The sequence below is a fragment of the Halichoerus grypus genome, chromosome 11 (assembly GCF_964656455.1).
Source record: "Halichoerus grypus chromosome 11, mHalGry1.hap1.1, whole genome shotgun sequence".
NCBI lineage: Eukaryota > Metazoa > Chordata > Mammalia > Carnivora > Phocidae > Halichoerus > Halichoerus grypus.
This window is the reverse complement of record NC_135722.1, coordinates 74862802-74885416: the sequence shown is the minus strand read 5'-3', so window position 1 is coordinate 74885416 and position 22615 is coordinate 74862802. Positions and strand designations below refer to the sequence as shown.

The 22615-nt window shown below is 44.2% G+C and overlaps 1 protein-coding gene across 6 annotated transcripts in view; it reads right to left on the bottom strand.

Moving 5' to 3' along the window:
* The window catches only part of AMOTL1 (angiomotin like 1), a 120549-nt gene that overhangs the window by 58117 nt on the left and 39817 nt on the right, over positions 1-22615 (bottom strand). For 4 of the 6 annotated variants that reach the window (XM_036074982.2, XM_036074986.2, XM_036074989.2 and 1 more), the window contains one exon: positions 4529-4681. The exons of the other annotated variants lie outside the window; for them this stretch is intronic. In XM_036074982.2, the coding sequence (XP_035930875.2) occupies positions 4529-4681 (153 nt within the window). The remainder of the gene's footprint in view (positions 1-4528; positions 4682-22615) is intronic. 6 annotated transcript variants of the gene reach the window in all.

Here is a 22615-nt window from a genome sequence, read left to right as displayed (position 1 = left end):
GGTCTGCATCTACATGCTGAGTAATTAACATGGGAGCTACAGTAGCCTTTATTCTTTTTATTTTTCTTTCTTACAGATTATGTATTTATTTATTTATTTGAGAGAGAGAGAGAGCGCGTGCACACGAGGGCAGGGGAGGAGCAGAGGGAGAGGGAGAAGCAGGCTCCCCACTGAGCAGAGAGCCCAATGCGGGGCTCAACCCCAGGACCCTGAGATCATGACCTGAGCTGAAGGCAGAAGCTTAACCGACAGAGCTGCCCAGACGCCCGCTACATAGCCTTTGAAGACAGCATTTCAAATACACCACTGCCTCTGTTTACCCTGTGGTTTCTCAGGGAAGTGTTTCTCCCAATCACAGCGTGTCTACTACTCTCCATTCCCTCACCTCCTGCTTCCTCCTGGACCTTGCTCTGTCCTTCACGCCCTCCCTTTCCTTCAAACTCCCTGCTGGCTCCTTCCCTTCCTCATATAAACATGCCAAGTCCTTCCCATCTTAAAAAAAAAAAAAAATGGAAGCAAAAAAAACAAGATCAAACAAAAAGGAATCGCCTTTTCTTGGCCCTACCCATGTACCTCTAACTGCCACTGTGTATCTGTCCTCCCCTTCTCTTCTGATTGTCCTTCAGTAAGCAGTCTATACTCCCTGTCTCCACTTCCCAAACGCCCCATTCACCGCTCTCCCTAAGCTCTGATTAGCAAACAAGCCCAATGAGAATATTCCATCTCCCGTATTACACACCTCACCTCTCTGAAGCATTTGGCATGGTGATCATCTACTTCCTGAAATGCTCTCCTGATTCAGCATCCAGGTCTCCCACCCCAACCCCTGCCCTGGTTCCGGCTCCTGCCTTTCTGTGCACATCTCTGGCTCCCTTTTCTCCACCTGCCCCTTAAATTCTGGTGTTTCCCACAGCTCTGCCCTGAAAGCTCTCCCACCCTCACTCAACAGAATCTCCTGGGGCATCACATTGGCCACCTGTCTTCAACTACTGACTCATGACCCACATCTACCACCACCAGCAGATGGCCCATTGGTTCTCCACACTCAACATGTCTTCCTCACCCCCAACACTTACCCACCCACCAAACCCCATATCCCTGCCTCATCTACGCCTTGCCAAGCCAGAAACCTGGGAGTTTTCCAATGTTCCTTCTGTTCCCTTACCCCCAACATCTAGTATCAGCCTGCCAACTTTACCTCCTAAACACCTCTCCTAACCCTCTTCAATCCCTCCCAATCTCCAAGTTTATTATTGATAACCACAATATAACTGTAAGAACCATTTTAAAAGTACATATGATGTATCAGGTATTGTGCTAAATTCTCTCCATATGTTATTTCGTTTATCCCGCATATAATCGTATGAGGCACATGCAATCATGAGACAGATATTAATTTCCCCTATCTCACGGATGAGGAGAGAGGTTCAGAGAAGGCAAATGACAGAGGTTACAGAGACAGGAAGAGCCAGAGTCAGGATCTGACTCATTCTACAAAAAAATATCTGTGTTTATTCCACAACACTGCAAAGCCCTTGGTGTCTTATACCCAGACAATTCCAGCAGCCTCCTTATCTATTTTTCTGACACTAGTCTCGTTCCCAACTCCAAACCCACCCCGTAGACCTCAACCTATCTTCCACATTACCCTGAAAGATGGTTCAAATAGGAAAACCTAACTGTATCACTCCTCTGCACAAAATTCCTCAATAGTTAATTACACGATGAAACTGACATTCTACGCTCGGACGCAGCAGGTACTGCGCTACCTGATCCAGCAACATTTCAGGCCACCACCACCACCCCCCTCCCCGGCCACCCCTCGGCGTGTAAGTCCAGCAGCACCTAAGACCACATAGCTCCCAGACAGGCCAGTTCTCTCCCATCTCTAGGGCCTTTGCTCACGTTCTCTCATCTCTGCTGAGAGAGATGCACCTCACCACATCTTCTTGGGAGATTCCTAGACATGCGTCAAGTGAGAGTTCCGCAGCTACTTCTGAGTACAACCTGTCCCGCTGCCGCCCAGCAGGCTTGAGCCCTCCTCCTGAGCCCCCGCTCCATTTGTACGGATCACCATTAGGGCTATTACCACAGTAAGTAGCAGTGATTTATTTACACAAGACTCTTAACTTCTTAAAGGCAAGGATCACGCCAACTCACCTGGGTCTCTCTAGTGCACAGCCCAGTGTCTGCATGTAATGGGGGATCAAACATTTAACCAAAGAATTCCTACATGAGTGCCACGAAATATAAAATTTATTCATTCCACAACAATACTAGTAAGCAGTGTGTTGAGGAAATTATAGAGCATTAGGATAGTAAAAATTCTAGCACTTACTATGGGTGTGACCTCGAGCAAATCACTTACTGTCTCTGAGCTCCATCTCCTCGGGGGTAGAGTGAGGGAACAGAACTAGATCATGGCCAAGTAGCCTCACTTCTACAATTCCAGGCAACGATGACTCTGTGTTTCTATATATACACAGAATACCTCGTCTCCCCGCAAACCAGCTTTCTTTCCCAAGGTTGCCTTTTTGTTTGTCTGTGTTTTCTATAATTGGCATCCTAATCATGTGAGCCATCCAGATAGAAATTTCAGACGTACTTTTGGCCCTTTGTTTCCTTTTCTCCCCATGTTTGATCAACTGCCAAGCTAGTTTTTCTCAGTCCAGTGAAATGAGAAAAAACAAAGGTGGTAGGACATGCTTACAAGATATATACGTATATTGCCCATATACACGTGTATATACACAGACACTTGTCATTAGGTTTATGCCTATCTTTTTTTTGGCAATGGCTGGGAAGGGTCACATCCCTCTTACTCTTTTTGGTATTAAAATATGAGAAAAGGTGACACTAGATGACATTTTTAGTGTCTTTGTGATAGCAAAAGACTGCAACCCTAACTTCCAGGCCCTCAGCCGCTTCCCAGGCTCTGGCTCTCCCTACCACTTGCCCAGAGGTCCCGAATAGCCTCCTAACATCTCTTGCCTCTGGCCTCTTCTTTCAATCCACACTGCATCTATGATCTGTCCTCTTCTACTAGAACTCAAGAACCAGATGGCAGAGTTTTCTCTGCTGTCTTCACCTGCTATCTCCAGTGCCTAAAACAACCCTGATACCTAGAAGGCATTCAGAAAGTGATTGTCCAGCAAATTCAAGAACTTTACAGATTGGGTCCTGAAGCTCAACTCTGATCATACCACTCTGCCTCTTCCTCCCCCCCAGCCCCACCCCCCAAATCATACCTCCAAGACCTCAGGCAAGTTATTTGGCTTCTCTGAACCTCTCTCCTCTGTAAAATTGGCAGACTTCATATTTGCTCCGTAAGACTGCATGTGCGGTAAATTCGAACTTATTCCCTACTTTCCGAGAATGTATACTGTAACTAAGATATAAACCCAAAACTCAACAATAAAAAATTTCAAACACGAAAAACAGGTTATTGGAAGTCCACATAAGATGAATTGCCAAAGAACTGTAATAAGCGATGAAGAACCCAAGGAAAGAGAGATCAGTATGGGCTGAAGTGGGCCACACCCTCACTGTGCAAATCTTCCCCGCCAACCGGTTACATCCGGGCATTCAGACAGGTGCTGGGGGTAGAAGGTAAAGAGAACACAGTCCCTACCCTCAGGATAACTGCTCTGAAAGGCTTGTGGCACAAGCAAATTCAAATTATTGTGAACAACTTAAGTAAAAATTCAAATAAAAAGACAAATATATTTCCAAAAGATAAGCATTTTGGGGGGAAGGAATGGGGTCTCATCAAACATGAAAACTACTGAATTCCCTTTTCATAAGCATGTTTGCCAAGAACCAGGAGATCCTTCTGGTTCTTTTTTTTTTTTTTAATATTTTATTTATTTATTTGACAGAGAGCAGGAGAGAAAGTGAGAGAAAGCACAAGCAGGGGGAGCAAGCAGAGGGAGAGGGAGAAGCAGACTCCCCATTGAGCAGGGAGCCCGATGCGGGGCTCGATCCCAGGACCCCGGGATCATGACCCGAGCCAAAGGCAGATGCCCAACCGACTGAGCCACCCAGGCGCCCCTCCTTCAGTGGTTTTAAAGATTCCCTTCCATTTTTACCAATCTCAAAAGCCCGCAAAAATAGGCAAGAAGTTTTCACAAAGGAGGCAGCTCCCTGCCTACTATAGTTTTGAATTTCTTCCACACTTCTCAATTATTTGCAAAAAGAGATAAAAGTGAAAGCAGAGAAGGAGAAAAAGTTCTGGGAAAGAGTACAAAAAAGTATTTAGGACTTAGAGAAAAATTAGGAATAAATGGTATACTCTCAAGTTCCTACATAAGAACTGTCTGTTGAAAGAGTCACATATTATTGTAAAATAGTCTATTGACACCATAGCCCAAACATTAAAAATAAGGCACCTACCAAGAAAGAGACAATCAACAATACAACTGGCTGATTTTTAAAACAAGGCTAGAGAAAAAATTACGCAAAAAGGCTAAAAATCAGAAACATATGATCATCTTGTTTTTCCAACCCACATGCCAGTAAAAGGACTTACCAACTTTTTCCCTGATGCCACTACCGTTTGCCTCCACCGTCAAAGCAGATGGTTCACGCCTCCCAGAATAGAGCTGGAAGTCTGGGAAAAAGTAGTTGGGGTCTTCTAGAATCGGGGCAGGACTACCGGGGCTGTAACCAATAGGAGGGGGACCTGGGGAAGAAGCAAAGTGCCTATTAGTGCCCACAAAGTCCTTCCCTCGCTCCTTCTTGTGTGACTCATGAGAGCCCACGAGGCATTCTCCCACATTCAACTCAGAGCTGTCTTTTTGATTCATAAAATTCCAAAGTTACCATTCAGAATTATCACAAGTCCAGCCACCCACCAAAATGGCCCATGAGGTCAAAATAACAACCTTTAAGACACACTGAGTGAAGTCATGATGCTTTCACACCAGCCAGTTCCCCGGGTGCCCCGCAGCAGAAATCAAGCCCCCTGCGGAACTGGACAAGTCCCCGAGTTCGGGATGGTCAAGGTGGGGGACGGAAAGGACAGGGGTGGGGAGGCCAGAAAAGGATACTAAAACGGGAAGAGCAGCTGGGTCACCGAAGACATAAAAGACACAGAGAGGGGTTGGCCGTGTTGCCATACCACGCGGGAGCAGGCCCGTCCAGGCCCGTCCCGGCCCTGGACAGAGCGCACAGCCCCACTCAAGGATCTGGAGCCCCGTGCAGCAGTGAGAGCCGGGGACATGGGCTCTGGCTCTCTGCCGAGCACTGGCCTTTTGGCCCCAGTTTATCTGCTTCACACACAAACCGGAGTGTGCTTCCTGTTCCAATCAAACGTGACACAGTAGTCAACCCTACAGGCACTGAACATGAGATACCACTACAATAACACTGATAGGCACACACAACATCGTGGGAACGCTCGGCAGTGCGGGCCCGGGCCCTCTGCCCTCTCTGCACGGACTTCTCTGCTTGGCCACCACATGGAAGGCTCTTTTTGGGCCAAAGCAGCTTCGTTTACTCCAGGGGAAGAATCATGCTTTTTTATTTTAAATTAAAATCCTTGACCAAATGATAATTCCATTAGAACAAAAATGTTTCTCAGCTCTAAAATTTTATTTATTTATCTGAGAGAGAGGGCACCACATGGAAGGCTCTTTTTGGGCCAAAGCAGCTTTGTTTACTCCAGGGGAAGAATCATGCTTTTTTTTTTTAAATTAAAATCCTTGACCAAATGATAATTCCATTAGAACAAAAATGTTTCTGAGCTCTAAAATTTTATTTATTTATCTGAGAGAGAGGACACGAGTGGGGGGCGGGGGGAGCAGCAGAGGGAGAGGGAGAAGCAGACTTCCCGCTGAGCAGGGAGCCCGACCACGACACGGGGCTCGATCTCAGGACCCTGGGATCATGACCCAAGCCAAAGGCAGACACTTAACCCACTGAGCCACCCAGGCGCCCCAAATATTTCTCAGCTCTAACTTCAAACTAATTTGAAAGTAATATGAAATTTCTTGCTAGGTTTTTTTATCTGCTCCTTTCCCACAAGGCCAAAGCTAGCAGTACCTAATTATTCTGAGGCCATAGATGGGGGTTTACTCATCAGCCTCCTCAATTTCTTTACTTCAAAACACGAAGTAATATTTGCATGTTTGCTCACATCTATCATTGGCACGTGTGGACTAGAGAGAAAAAATATAATATTTATCTTATAAAGTTAAACTAAATAATATAGTGTGACTCTCATCTTAAAGATGAAAATAAACCAAATCTGAATGACATATTATACGGAGATCAGTCTAAAATTGCAGTTCCAATGCCTATGACATTATCTGTCAGGGTGCTCTTTTTGGCCCACCTGCCAGGAGTATCTTGGAAGAAACTCACTCTTTTCTGGGCCTCACCTTCTACATCTATAAATCTAAAAGTCTCAGGCTAAAATTAGGAATCACGGATGGCCTGGATCCTAAGGCAAATCCTGACCTGGCTTCTACTTCAGCAGGTGGAAATGTTGGTGGGAAATTAGAGAAGTGCAAGGTGCAACGTTGGCGGCACATTACAGTCACCAGGGAACTTTTAAAATCCTAATACCCGGGGCGCCTGGGTGGCTCCGTCAGTTAAGCGTCTGCCTTCAGCTCAGGTCATGATCCCAAGGTCCTGGGAGTGAGCCCCGTGTCAGGGCTCCCTGCTCAGCGGGGAGCCTGCTTCTCCCTCTCCCTCTGCCCTCCCCCCTGCTGGTGCTCCCTCATGCTCTCTCTGTGTCAAATAAACAAATAAAATCTTTAAAAAATAAATAAATAAAAAACAAAATCCTAATACCCAAGCTTCCTCCAGACCACTTCAGCTGGAATCTCTGGGGACAGGGCCCAGGCATTTGTATTTTAAAGAGCCCCTCAAATGATTCCAGTGTGCAGCCAAAGCTGGAAAGCCCTAAGCTGGAGGGAGAACAGTGCACCCAGGCAAAAATCCCCAAACATAAAAACATCTTTCTGTACCCTCAGCCCTACCCCCACCAAATCAGCGTGAGAGAGGAGTTGAGGACCCACACATTTCAATAAAAGAGAGAGTGGTGTTTTCTCATAGTGGATCTGGCTCAGGAATGGCATGTGCAAGCATATGACAACTTTGGGTGACGCCATCCAGTCACGTGACTCAAAATTTTAAGTGAGAACGGAGAGCAATCTGCTAATGAAACGGAGGCCTAATTAAGGGTATATATGTACATGTGTATATGCATATAAAGGAATGTGTAGGGTGTGTGTGTATGTATAGATACATGCTTTCAATATAGAACCTATTAAGAACCTCTGCACTAGCCCTTCTCATCACTACAATGAGACAGTTAGGAACCATGGTAACAAGCCTCAAGTGAAAAACATTATGTACCTGAGGCGCTTTCTGTTGGGTGTAGAGTTAAAGCCCTTCTCCTGGAGAGCAGAACCAAGATGCAGCCTCACCTACAAGCTGGACTTAAAACAGAGGACCCTGGCTCCAAAAAGCACCAATGAGCTGCCTGAATTGCCGGCCAACATCAACCAATCAGGACGAGGCCTTTCCAACCAATCAAGATGAAGCCTTCTTCCCCCCGCCCCCTCATTAGCATATTAAACCAGCGTGGGAACCTGAGGGGGATCTTTATAGTAGCTGCGCCTCCCTTCTGCTCTGGGGGCCGGTCTAACTCCTCTCTGTTAGTGCTGAGTCTCCCTTAGGCTCCAGCTGTAGCCCCGGTAAAGCCTTGCCTGTGTCTTTGATTTTGGGGTCCAGCCTCGTTTCTATCCTTGCCCAGCCCAAGAACCAGTAACAACAACCCTGGTAGAAATTGATTTTCCACACCTTATCCAATGGCCCGGCAAACGAGAGCAAGTTCAAGGGCTCCAGGCCACAGAACATACGGAGAGCAATCCTTGAAAGCGCCCCTCTGTTCCCCCGTCAGCAGAGAGGGCACCAGAGATACGCCGCCTTTCACCATTTTGTCTACAGGCCTCGATATTATGAAAGCGAGAAAGCACATCTCACACATCCGCAGACGGAGGCACAGGATGTCCAACCACATATCAACAATCGTTTAAGACTTTTTTTGTACACTCGGGGGTCCCACGCATGCCCGGAGAGTCATGTTCCCACTGCTGCCCCACTCCTTGGAGCTGAAGAAAGAGCCCAGCAGATGACCAGACGGACCTCGCAGAAAGGCAGGCCTGGTATCATCGCGCCACTAAGCCAAGTGAACCAAGTGAACTCTCCCAGCCTGACACGCCCTACAGGAATCATGCTATCTGGAGCTTCCTCACAGGCCAGGCAAGGTAAAATGACAAGAATCTGTGTCACCGGCTCTGCTGCAGCAGATTCCTGGGCTATATGGCAAAAAAGAAAGAGAGGCCTTGCCCTTAATCCCACAGATACATAATCCTTCCCTTCCTACTCTAGCTCACGATCTTCACTCGGAACTCCTATAGCACAGATTGAGTCTCTTACCTTATGCGAATGCAGGGTACACGATCTACCCCACCAGGTCAAGGCTATCTGACATGAGAAACTGGAAGTAAACACGTGACTTATGACAACATATGAGGGGGAATGCTGTGGGCTTTGTTAGCGTTCTCCATACCCAGGAGCGAAGCTGGGAGAACCCAGGGGACACCCCCAGATACCACTCCCACCCAGTAAGCCCCTGCAAGGCCTGGCTCCTGCCCAGGGGCTCAGGCACAGTAGTGGTTTTATTTTATTTTATTTTATTTTAAAGATTTTATTTATTTATTTGACAGAGAGAGCGAGAGAGCACAAGCAGGGGGAGCAGGAGAAGGAGAGGGAGAAGCAGGCTCCCCGCCAAGCAGGGAGCCCAATGCGGGACTCGATCCCAGGACCCTGGGATCATGACCTGAGCCGAAGGCAGACGCTTAACCATCTGAGCCGCCCAGGCGCCCCACAGTAGTGGTTTTAGGGCAGTGCACAGCCAATCAAGGATTCTGCGGGCTCAACGGTGTGGTCTGTGTCCATGTAGTTGCCCCAGGGGCTTCATAAAGACTATTTCCACATAAGGTCCTCCTGACTTACTAACTTGCAGTCACCTGCTTCTTTCAAACCAATCCTTGTCCCAGAATGACGGCTGACACAGCTTTAGTCTACAGGGGAAAGTGGCAAAGGCAATGGAAAACAAGCCAAGGCCAGCATAAAGGAGTCAGCTCTGAATAGGGTCTCCCTCTGGGAAGGGGCGCGTGCAGTTCCCAAGGCTCCTGAGGGAAAGCCAGGGATCTGTTCATGCTGTGCTCCACAAAGGGAGAAGTTCTGGGATTCTGGTTGGGGGGTCAACATTTCTGCCTCATCTTGACTCTGATCCATCTCACCAAGAATGGTCCCCTTCTTCTTTACCAAATCTGCATGTCCGTGTCAACAAGAAGAATCGTTTGCTGCTCTCTATGAGCGTGACTGCTTCTGGCTTAGTTCTAAAGCACTGAAAGCTCCCTTCCCATTATGGTTATATGCTGTTACTTTCTTTGTAACTGTCCCGAGGCTTTTAGGTAATGCGACCCTGAACAAGACTTTTTCTTTTTTTTCCCTTACTCAAAATAGCAATAACAAAGGGTCTCACTGTTGAAGGGAAAATGAATGAAGGTAAAATGAAGTGAGTTTTCTGGGATAGGCAAGAGGCAGAAGAACCCTGGTGGCCTCATCTGCTTCACCTCTACCATAACTAGTTACTTCCCTAAGATCAGATCCTGAATCTGTAAAGAGGCTAATAGAACAGGCTCACAAGTGCCCTTTACGTTTAGACACCGGAGGACATTCCAACTGTCACCCGAGTGTCACCCTACACTCACGGAGCTGGAAAATCTCCCATCCTTAAATCCCACTTCTAAGGATGCCACTTGTTTGCACGTAACTGTTTTAGCTATAGCTTCAAGTCCAAATTCTGTTTGGTTTTCAAGGCTGCCTGCTACCAGGCCCCTCCTCTGCTGTCAACAGCCTTGGTGGTCCACTTGGCCTCCGCGCGTCCCATAAACATGTCACCCCATTTTCCGAGTTCCAGCTGGGAATGCCATCCCCTGGCTTCACATTCCTCTCCCCAAGTCCTTCACAGTTCACCCCAACAAAACTCACTCGATCTTCTGTCGAACACCCCCCCCACACACAAGATGGCCTTCCTTCCCTCAACTATGGCAGCGATTATGATGTGAAGCGCACAACTTAGCATTTAAACATCAACTACCTAGTATTTTAGAGCAGTCATTTAATATAGGCTGGTGCTACTGTCCTGGGGAAGCTGGAAGGCAGGTGCCATACCCGTACTTGCTACTTTCTGCAAGGAGGATGTAAGGGATATGCTCTCCTATTTACTTGCTGACTGATGCGGAACATGCCATCATCCTCAGGGATGGTCTCACTACCAGGTAAGAGTTTAAAGAAAAGGTCAAAGATCCCTCCAAAGCCAGTCTCTGGAGTTCCTGATGATTCCTTGCACGTTTCAGTTCCCTAAGATGAGGGAGCATTGGCACACCACTACCCCCTGGCCTGACCGTGGTGCTTTGAGAAACAGGCCAGAGGCCCATTCCCCAAACCCTCCACGAACTGCAAAACAACTCCCAGGTGTTACTCCGCCAAGGGCCAAAACTTTCTGCCAGCCACAGGTAATCCAAAACCTCTTAATGCATTTAAAAACAATTTCACCATCTAGATTAGAATAACCTCCTATAACTTTGTAACAGAGATTTTAAACACAGCAACAAACAATTCTGTGGGCTTCTACCTTCCCTTTCAAAGAGCTAAGGAATTTGCTGAGTGTGCCCCTGGCCTCAAAGTTAAATGTAAGCAACCAAGCCTGATTCGGGCAGATCTGGAGGCTTTTCCGGAGGAGTGGAATACTCTGCTCAGGGAGACAGATGCCCTAGAAACAAGAAGCGGCCTCCAGAACCCATGACTAGGGCCTGAAAAATAAAGGCAAGTCTGTTCACAAGCCCTCATGCGAGACCAAGCTAGCTCATCTGAGTTAGCCAGCTTGCACTCCAGGAGCCTGAGATCTAAGTGAAGCATAGACAGGTGACAGCGCCCTGCTCCAGAACACTTGCATGAAACACACATGGTTTTAACCAGGAAACAGAATCTCTATGCACTGGAAGAGCTCTTTGCCCAAGGAACCACTAGCTGAAACCCAAGAGGGGATGGAGAGGGGTGGGAGGGAGGAAGGTTTCCAAGATTTCCAACCCCTGTATAATACCGTCTTTCTCGGCACCAAATGTGGATCCTAATCCCTGGACCCATCTGTCTGTTGTAGAATACAAGGAAAAGCATAAATACGCCAATAGTTATTTAATTTAGAGTTTCTCAAAGTGGAATTTGTGATTAATAACTTTAAAGCCTTGCGAAGTTTAACTTTGTAATGCTTATTGTGAAATATCTGAGAAGTTGTCAGTGTGAGCCAAAATGCAGAATGTATGCTTAACCTTTAAAGTAACAATTGAGTTCAACAGGGCACCGTGCTAGGAGCTATAAACACCAAGAAATGAGTAAGAACATCCTTGGTCTCAGGATATTATGACCTAGCTCTGGAGACCAACGTGCACAAAACTAGCCAAATTTCACTGCAGAGTAAGCGCTCTATTAAAGGGACACAAAGTGTTGGAGGCCCAGAAGTAATTCATCACTACCTGTTGACTAGGGAGGTGAGACTGAGCTGAAATGACAGGGAGAAAAAGACAGGTGAGCAGAATGGGAAAAAATGAGGAGGATATTAATCCGCCTGCCGCCTTGGGGTGAGGAGAGGGTGCTAAGGAGGAGCGATCAACACAGTGTGGTTCAAGGAGAAGCACAGGGACTGAATCACAAAAGCCTTTCATCTCTTTAAGGAATGGAGAGTTCAGTATCACTCGGGTATGGGTAGGGAGGAGGATGACTCAGAATCCGGTATTTAAGGGACATTTTAAAAGCTTTTTAAATTTTAGTACATTAGTTTCTTAACACTACAGAAACGCAAAATAATTTTGAGATTAGGTGATTCAACTGCCAACTGCTACCTACCTTATTCCTGAGAGTCAATCACCTCTAATTAAATACTTCTAGTGTTCGGAAACCCTGAACTCACTGTGTAAACCCTGGGGGTAGGTTCTATCTTCCATTACAGAAGCCAGAAGGTCCCCTCTCTGTTCTAGCAGCTAGGACAACCTGGGCTCAGTTAACTGGATATTCCATCCAAAGACTTTGAATCTTGACGAAATGACACAAAGACAAAGGGTGTTGATAAGATACCTGCAGTAAACTTACCACAGGGGTCCAGGGGCAGCGGGGTGGCTATGGTGGCCCATCCTCATAAGACAAACGGCATATCCCTGGCTGGGTTCCCGGTGAATTTTCACCTTGGTTCCTGCCCATTTTCTGGGCCTTCCTGTCAACTTGTAAGCTGCCTAATATACTTCCAATAAATTCCTCTTTTGCTTACGTTAGCCAAAATCACTTTGTGCTTACAATCAAGAACTTCTGAGAGAGACTTACATTTAAAAAAATGAATTGTTCTGACCCCGCTCATAATAACTGAGCATTGTTTGTATCCTACATCCTACATGATTTAGCACGATCTGCCTTGATTTATAGTAACTTGCCTCTATTGCCCCAAATACCCTTTGCACAAACCCTAAAGAAATTTGAGTTCCCCCCAAAAATTCCTTCATCTGGAGGGCCTTTCTTTCCGAGTAAGTCGGAAAACTCTTACTTGGGCACATACTAAATGCCCAGATATACATGCTGGCTATCCAGAAGTCTTCTGGAGCTCTACTCTAGGGCCACTTCCTCTGGGAAATCATCTACCCCACCCCCCCAAATGTTTATAGGCTGTTCATCTGTGCTCCCATCACGTTCCATGCATATTTATGCCACTATTAAACTACCTGCATATTTGGCTTATATTTTTCTCCCCCTTGTTAACTCATAAGCTGATTAAAAGCAGGGATGATGTCTTATTCGCCTTTTTATCTCCAGTTTCTAGCAAAAACAAAATCATAGTAAATGCTCAATACGCATCTATTGAATCAATGAATCACCTGCGTATGTTTACAGTACCTGGTAGTTTCTAGCACATAAGGAGCACTCGATAAATATATATTAATGGAATTAGGGTACATTTTAAAATAACCAGTTATAAACATATTCTTAATTCTATAGACTTTAGCTCAAAGATGATTTTGTCTTTTTCAAACTAATCAGGAGACCAAAGCTTAGTAAAAGCTACTGGGGAACAAAAAACGGGAGAAAGCCATCTAGTGCTACAACAGGTTAATTACAAGTATACATGGATACAAGTATCCGGTTCCTGCAGGGGCTCCCTACAGGATTTTGGAAGTAACAGCATCAAGGGGATTCTGCAGCTGCAACACAAACCCGCACTCAGAGGAAGGTGCTCCTTCATCCCGCTCACCCTTGCAGGTTAGCCCTGTGTCCTGGGACGGTGCCCCAAATGCAGCCTTTGCCTTGTGTTTCTTCCACAGGTCTGGGAGCAGGAACGGAGTCAGGAGACCCCTGAGGGTGCCCGGTCCCTCCCCATAAGATAAAGGAATCAGCCCAGTCCTACCTATCCCACACAGTCACCACAGGTACATGAGAGCAGCCCATAATAAAAAGATTGTAACTCCAAAGAGAAAATCATTTTTAAATTTTGGACTTTAACAGAAAATCCAAAGGCCATTTAAATACCTTGACTCAAATTGTACGTAATATCATAATGCGTATTTCATGTTGATATATTTGGTGTTTAATCTATCTAAAACTACAAGTACCTGGACTCCAGAAATTCTTTTCTTCAGATAAGTTAAAAAAAAAAAAAACACTTTATTAAGGTATGATTGACATTTAAAAAGATGTACATATCTAACGTATACAACTTGACAAGTTTGGGGATAAGTATACATCCACAAAGCCATCACCATCATCGAGGCCACAGACATATCCATCACCTAAGTCCCCTCCTACCCCCTTTATTAATTTGCGTGTGTGTTAAGAACATTTCACGTATGATCTACCCTCCTAGCAAGTGTTAAGTATAAAATACAGTGTTGTGAACTATAGGCACTGTGCTGTACAGGAGATCGCTACGACTATGTACTCTGATTAGTTTTAATAAATAAGCCCTGTATTTAATTAAATAACTGAAATTTAAATAATCTCTCATCAATCTCAGGACCATAATAAAGGTATTCTCATGGGTGGTCCTGGCACACATTATGTTTCCACTGAGGAAAAAAAAATCACTAGCATGTGAGCACCATTGCTTCCGTGTGTTTCTATCACTAAGGAGAGGAGCAGCTCAGACACCTCTGGCCTGCCCCCAGGTTTATCCAGCTCTCGGGGTCCTATTCGAGAAGCCACTGAAGCTGTGGGACACGATGTGTCCGTTGGGCAGCATCTCTCCTGGTGACTGGGACTTCTTACACTCACTCCCCTCAAAAGTCAATATTGGTTCATAAATGGACTTCATAATTTAAAGCAACCAATGTTCCCCAAGAAACAAAACATCCCTCCAGTATTAAGAGTATAATCAACAGTAGCAGGAGCTCCCTCTTATTGAGGGCCTAGTTAGTATAGGGGTGATACAAAAATCATCATGTTTAATTATCACCGCCCTATTCCCATTTTGTAGCTAGGGAGACCAGGCTCACGGTGGCTAAGTAATGCCCAGGGTCACAGAGCTAGCTAGCAGCACGGACAAAATCAGAGCTCTTTTTGCAAGGAATGCCGTTCTGCCTCCCCAAATCCCTGAACAAGGCACGCTTAATTCTGAGTCCTTTACTCCTGACTAATTTCTTACGTTAAAATGAGCAGAGTTTTAATGATATGCTCTTGCTTGTGGATAATGGGGAAACGTACTGGGAAAGTTGCTTTCCCTGAATATATGAGGCAGAGAAGGAACCAGAGCTATTTTATTTGTGCTATTTTTCATAAAAGCTTAGAATAATAATAGCAACCTCCCTGCCAATCACCAGAACACCGAGGCAATTGATGAAGCCACCGTCCTCAGTCCTTCCACTTGGCCTCATACTATTTTCACCATGGTGTCTCCACTTTAACGATGAATCCCAAACCTGTGCTGTGTCCACATCAGCCGTGGTACATGTTAAGAATGTCACTTCCAAGCCCCCGTGTCGCACCTGTAAATCAAGATCTCCACAAGTGCGGACCAGAAATGAATTCTTCGCAGAGTCAGGTTTAGGAAGCTGATACTTCTCGGCCATACAAGTGCTGATATAAGACATGCACTCTGGAAAAGCGGTGATAAACTGAAATTTCGTAATCGATCACATGTGAAGCCAAAACATGATGGATCTGATGAACCCAAATGAGTAAGTAAAGGCAGTGACTCTTTCTAAAACAAGCCAACCAATCAACCTGCACTGACTCCTTTGGTAAAGAATTCTGTGTGTAAATTTGTGACTTTTTAATAAGTTCAGATTTGAAGTCAACAATTTTAGTGCCCCTGTATTTCATAACTGCTAACCTGAAAGACTGGGTATGACTATGTCAGTTACATCTAAACTGCTGTTATAAAAGATACAATAAAGTGATTGTAACAAAAAATATAAGGCCTGTGAAAATGCCTACCATATTATATGACAAATGCTTGCTAAATCTGAAACTCAAAAATCACACAGCCAACTACCCCATGGAGTCATGTGATATAAGCACTGCCTAATTTTATATGGAAGGAAGGCACAGAACATAACATTATGCAGCAGGCCACGATACACACATTATCCCAGGTAATTATCACATCTCTGAGAATCAGGTCTCGTTATCTCCTCTTGACCTAAACAAAAACATAAATGACATGCTCTGGGTCACAGAGCTCACAGCCCCAGGGCTGAGATGCAAATTGAAACTGTGACTGTTTCAAAGCATTCCACAGAACTTAAATGGTATTTTAAAGCACCTAGATATCTGTGATAGTATTTGGTTTCCTTATAATTCCTATCCGTTACAAAAGACTATGGGTCTGTGGACTTTATGAGCAGCAAAATGCAGAATTCACTCACTCACTCACTCATTCATTCATTCATTCATTCCACAAGATCTGTGACACTGAGCATCTGCCATGGGTGAGACAGTGCCCGGTATGGGGACCCAACTATGGCAGGCTAGTGAGAGAGGCAGACACAGAAGGCAGATAATTGCCCAACAGTGACACAGGCAGGCTCAAGGTAGCATGGAGTGGTAAGCAGATACCAGTGTCCAGGTCCATCTCAGGGCACACACACTGGATTCTAGAACTGTCCTTAGGAGCTACACTTACCTCTTTCTTCTCGTTGGCCTGGTGGTTTGGGATCATGGACACCCCTCTAAAACAATCTGTCAAGAGCTACGGTTTCTCCCTAGGTCTACAAGAATGCACACACACTAATTTCACAGACTCCACAACTCCTTGAGGATTATCCTTATTTCTCAGATGCAGAGACTAAAGCACTGAGAATAACTTGCCTAAAGACACAGTTAGTAAAGGGCAAAACCAGGATTCAGGCCCAGCTGGTCTGGCTCAGAATGTATACTATGTTTACTCCTATACCAACAGTGCTCAAACTTTTTGGTTTTAAGATCTCTTTTATACTCTTAAAAATTATTGAGGACCCAATAAGCTAAAAAACAATAATAATAAACCCATTCTAAGTTACATGAAATATTTTTCATGAAAACTCATTTCAAAAAAAACCAACTCATTTCTAAAACAAAAAGCAGTGAGAGCGGTATTATTTTATAATTTTGCAAACTTCTTTAATGTCAGGCTTAATAGACTGCTGGATTCTCATATCTGCTTCTGCTGTCACTCTATTGTGTGATTTTTAGTTGAAGCAGATGAAGGAAATCTGGCCTCATTCAAATATGTAATTGGAAAAAGAAGGAGTATTATGATAACCTTTCCAGATAATTGTGACTGTTCTTTGAAACAATACCAAAACTCAACAAGTGCTAATTTATTAAAGGTGGTTGCAATATGAAATATAAAACTGTATCAGTGACCTCGTCTTGGATATTCCTCTAACTTCTGTTACATTAAAATCCATTGGTCACTTTGGAGGGAGATTTCTTTATCGATGATTTCATAATTTCATATATTGGTCATTTGGAAAATAATGGTTCACTGAACCATGCAAATATTCCATATATGGAAATATTTCAAGAATGTAACATCAACAAAATCACATTTGTTAATATACCATGGATTGTGATCATCAGAAAAGTCTTTTGTGTACAGGAAGCTGTCAAGCTCATAGTGGCAAATCCAAATTTTCCAAAATTCTAATTTTCACTTGAAAGCTTGAGTTTTATCATTGGCAACAAAGAGTGTCCACTGATTTTCTTGAAGCAACAGGCTCCCTTCATTCATTTTTGAGAAAACATCTACCAAATATCCAATAAACCAAGAAATCAGAATTACCACAGTTCGTCAGCTGTTCTCTCAACTATAAATGGCGTCCCATGAGAAGAGCCTCTAGTTAAGCTCCCCACCCAGTCACATGAGAGCTCTCCCCCGTTTGCAGCATTAGTACTTTATGCATACTTTCCATTTCACCCCACAAGGCATTAAAAAGATATAGCTGAGGTTGGAGAGTTAATAAAATTAATATTTGTACTGCTTCTACAAGAATGGTCTTAAGTGAAGCGGGCTTTTTACAGTGTGTGCTGGTCAGGGACAGGCAGACTACATAATCAGTGCCACAGCCTTGAACCATGCAAAGGCCCTTGGAGTTTCACCCAGCATTTCTTCTATACCATCAGTACGAATGCCCCTACAGTGAAAGAGGCACATGTGTGTTACTGTTACTATGAAGGTGGTTTTTAGGTCTCAGGAACCCCCTAGGGTTCCACAGAGCACACTCTGAGAAACATGACTCTGCGTGCTATAGCCTCTTCTATGGGGAAGGGACCAAAAGACGTAAAACTTAAAGAGACCTTTAAGATGAAAATGGTTGCAAACCAGTTATACCTGGGAGTGAATTACCTCCCTGCCCAAGCAAAGAGAGGTGCCCACAGCCCCCGAAAGTGGTAAAGCTTGAAGACACACAGAGGACCTTTGATGTAAAGCACTGCTTGAACTCTACTTGTTACTCTACTGGTCAGACGAACGGACTTCAATGACTAAAGAAAGTGTATCTGAGGAGAGGTAGCAGCCTCTCTAGAAAACACCTGCACGTGAATGCATCTTCTTGCCCTTGAGGGATTTTCATAAAAGGGACTACAAATCAACAATGATATTTCACTAGAAAAAAAGGCTCCATGAGAATTATTTTAGGAGGTGGGGAGAAAAGAAACTGTAATAACTTGCCCAACAGGAAGTCAGGCAGTCCTGGGACAAAGGGAAGGATGTTAAGACATGATGACTGAAGAGAAAAGAGAATGATGCTGTCAAGCCAGAAGACCAGAGTATTAAAAGATTTAAAGAATAACAGAGATAGAGGAGAAAATATCCACCAAAATGGAAAGAAAAGAAAAAGGGGCCATTTTTTTTTTTGGTTTTGTTTTGGCAAATCTGCTCCTAAAGCAGTGTAAGAATCCAGGCTCTATGATTATTACCTTCGTGAACTGAGCAAATGAGTTAACTTCTTGGGGCCCGTTACCTTATCAGTGAATGGAGACAGCACCTGGACCTACTACACGGGGCCGTCACAAAGATTAAATAAGACAGTGCAATGAACAGTGTTCTAGCACATGATAAGTGCACAGATAGAACATGTTCTAGCACATGATAACAGCACATTTTAGCTTCTTTTTATGAGAATGGGGAAATGGAACAAGAATCAATGATAGAAATTTCACTTTCAAGAAATGCTGTGTTGAATAAATCAGGGAACTTTTTAAAAACAGCAAGATGCTCAAGCAGATCAAAGATGAAGACATTTAGGGCAGCCCTCTTGGGGGACGTCCCTCCCTCTTTGGGAGCTTTGTACTATCACTTTACTATTGCTCAATAAACTTTGCTTTGCTGCCCACCAAAAAACAAACAAACAAACAAAAAACAACACACACACACACACACACAAAGATGAAGACATTTAAAGTTTTGTTTAGGTCAGACTGTTCAGCAAATTGACAAACTAGACTAAAATTACATTTTCACTTTTCCAAGCACTTGGGTTGAAAGATCTTAAAATATACAATTTCTCTGAAAATAAGCTTAATGGTGCAGTCCTACTCTCAGAGACCGAAATGAAAGAATACATGGTGTCATCCAAAGGCTCTTCAAAACTCCTCTAACTTGTCTGTCACCTTGGCATGCCAGTCAAGGGCTAGTTGGACCTGGAGAAGGTATCAGGAACCAGGCTCTAACTTGAACACCCTCAGCTGCCTAGGAAACTCCTCTTCAGACAGAAGGACAATAGGATAGGTAGGGGGGCAGGATTTGTCCTCTCTCCTAAGCATTACAAATAAGAAGGAAAAAAACTCTCATTCCACAGTGAAGGTCCATAATGAACATTTCTGGAAATTGTGAATCTCAGGTCTGAATCAAATACAAAGGTCATCAATGTGAGCATCGATTTCACTGCTGCATCGATGAGCTTTAAGCTTTGTTTAAAGGAGACGTATAGTTAATTTTTTGGAGATATAGTTATTGATAAACACATCATAATCAAAGGTGAAAAACTGACAGCTTCTCTTCTAAGATCAGGAAAAAGACAAGGATGTCCTCTCTTACCACTTTTATTCAACACAGTACTAGAAGTCCTAGTTGCAGCAATCAGACAAGGAAAAGAAATAAAAGGCATCCAAATGGGTAAGTAAGAAGTAAAATTGTTACTGTGTGCAGATGACATGATACTATGTAGAGAAAACCCTAAAGACTCTATCAAAAAACTATTATTACTGGTAAGTGAATTTAGTAAAGTTGCAGGCTAAACAGAATTAAGAGTCCGGGGGCTGTTTTTTGTTGTTTTTTTTTTAACTTCTTAAACTATAAGAGTAAACAACACATCATAGATTCTTAAATGCTTTTTCAACACGATTAAACAGACTTTGCAAACAAATCATCATGATGCATAATTAGCACTAATTTTCCACTCTTCTTCCCAGATTGAACAACTCACTCAAATCAAAGAGGAAACTGAAAGGCCAATGTAGACACAATCCATGCTGTTGCCATAGAACATGTCTCATAGGACCCCCTGACACAGCCCCACCTGACGGTTTTCCAAGGGCTCCCCTCCGTCATCTGGGAGAACGTACTGAATCTGATCTGGTCTTGCTGTGCATGTCAGTCACAATTCCAGCCACACGAGCTTCCTCAAGTTCCTCAAAAGCTCCACAGATGAACACATCAAAACCAGCCATTAGACCCACCTCCCACATTCATACAGGACATTCAGTCACACTCAATCTAAAGAGACTTCTAGAATGAGACAGCCCGACACTTCTAATAATTCTTTGGTTGCATCTATAACCTCCATTTCCTCCCAAGCTCCTTGGCACAGAACTCTTCCCGTGCTTCTAGAAGTCTTGATATCTGTAACTGAAACCCATTCCCTCTTAATCAGTTCACAGGGAAGATAAAATAATTGAAAGGCAGTTCTAAATTGTTCCTCGTCCTCTTCTCAGAACAGAATAAACCCAGTTTGTTTGCCTTCTGTTTTCTAATGACTTCTTCCATTACATCCCTTTTAGAATCTAAATTCCACGGGAGCGAAGGACATATTTCCCACACTTAGTCCAGTTCCACGCATGTGACAGACCCTACAATGTCGGACGGAGGATTGCATCCTTTTATCGCGTCCTTATCAAATCCTCCACCTCAGTATTGACTTGCACAGTCCAGAGTTCCTCGCTCAACAGATATTCACTGAGCGGTGAATGCTTCTGTATCCCAGTTGTTGCCTAATTTATAGTCTGTCCAAAAAATGAGAAATGTCATGCTTCCTAATGTTCAACATGGTCCTTCCTGAAGAGGAGTTGAAAATATTTCGAAGTAAATTCAATTAGGATATTTGTGATTACTGCCTAACTACTAAATTTAATACTACAAAATCTGTCCACTTTATGAGCAAGTTTAATTACACATAACACATGTTATGTCCTAAACTAATAAGGTGATCTTAGTCACTTAATAACTGCCATTAAAATGTAAATATTCGTATTCATTTCAATTTGTTTCTCCAAATTCCTGGAATCTATTTTGGGGAAAGTTGAAGGTAAAAAACTTCAGAATTTCAGAAAATTTTATTTCTAAACTCAGGACTAAGATAATCCGTATCTCAGACATTTTTAGATCTTACATTCTTGGGTTTTTTTTGATGAATACTTTACAGGATCAAATCTCAAAGTTAGCTAAAGTAAATGTATCCCCACTTTTCACGCCACGACTGCTCGTTTATGATCTATCAGGCCAGTCATGACCACAGGAAGGAAGTCTGTCGGGATTATGCCCTTTCGCAAACCACCTGCTTATTATCTGACAGCCCCAGAATATTCAAGGTTTGTGTAAGTGGTTTTGTGGTGCTGTTTACATTACTTTCCCAGGTGTCTTAATTTAAGCTATTTTGATTTCAGAAGACGTTTTCTTTCACTCTTCTAGATACACGAACTAAACTGGTGTTACACGTGTTCTGCAGCGAATTAATGCTGTTAATTAATTAATGCTGTCCCCTCAGTACTGCCTCCACTGGTCTCCATAATTCTAAAACAGCACACTTCCTAGCCACTTTTTCTATTTTTCCTCCTCTTTGATCCCCCATTGCTCAAAAAAGATCCCAGAGAGGCAATCTCAACTGCCCTTATATCTTTCAACCTTTTCCCACATTAACCAGGATGAGCAATCAACCTAGCTGCAGTGATATTTAGAGACTTGTCCCTCAGGAAACAGGGCCTTGCCAGAGAATTTCATATTTACCCCTTTCCCCCCAACCCCGTAGAGAGAGGGGGCTTACTCTTCAGAAACTTGGTTCTCAGAGTCCTTCAGAGTACAGTTCATGTCAGGAAGGGAAAGGCCTGCCTCACAGCTGTCTTTGGGGGTCACATTCCTGGGTCACACTACCCAGAGCAGCCCTTCTGCCTGAGAAGCAGCAGCTAAATGTGAGGTGCCTCCTTCCTCCCTGGCGCAGGGCCACAGGGCGCAGGCAAAGCCTCACCTAATGCAGGAAGCAAAGCGAGCCTGGAAGACAAGATACCTATCATCCTTGTCTTGCTCGGCTTGTTCTGAGAAGGGTGGAGGAAAGAAGGAAGGACAGAGCAGATCAGAAGACGTGCGGAAGAACAGAAGTGGGAAGACCTGTCGTGCGCCTAGCGTGGATGCCGGAGCCAGGTAATGCGTGCCTAACCACCTGGCGGGTGTACATGCAAAGGGAGGAGAAGTATGCAAGTATTGGGGAAGTCAGTGCAAGGAGCTGGATGTGGGGAAGGGAAAGGAACCTTACAGCTTACAGAACACTTTCAAAGGAGGCAACCGTCAGGATGATGCAGTGTGGAACAGTATCTGAGCAAGTCCAGACACTGGCCAAAGGCCCACCCCCTGCCTTGCATTGACAAAGGCTGGCTCAACAGTGGAACAGACCCAAGGTGGAGGAGTCCAGGCTGGCCCTAGATCTTCCTGGGGAGAAGGACCTCTCGGTGCTAACTCCACACTAGCATTTCTATTTGCTTCTCTCAGGGACCACACCCCCCGGGGAGAACCCCGGGAACGGAACCA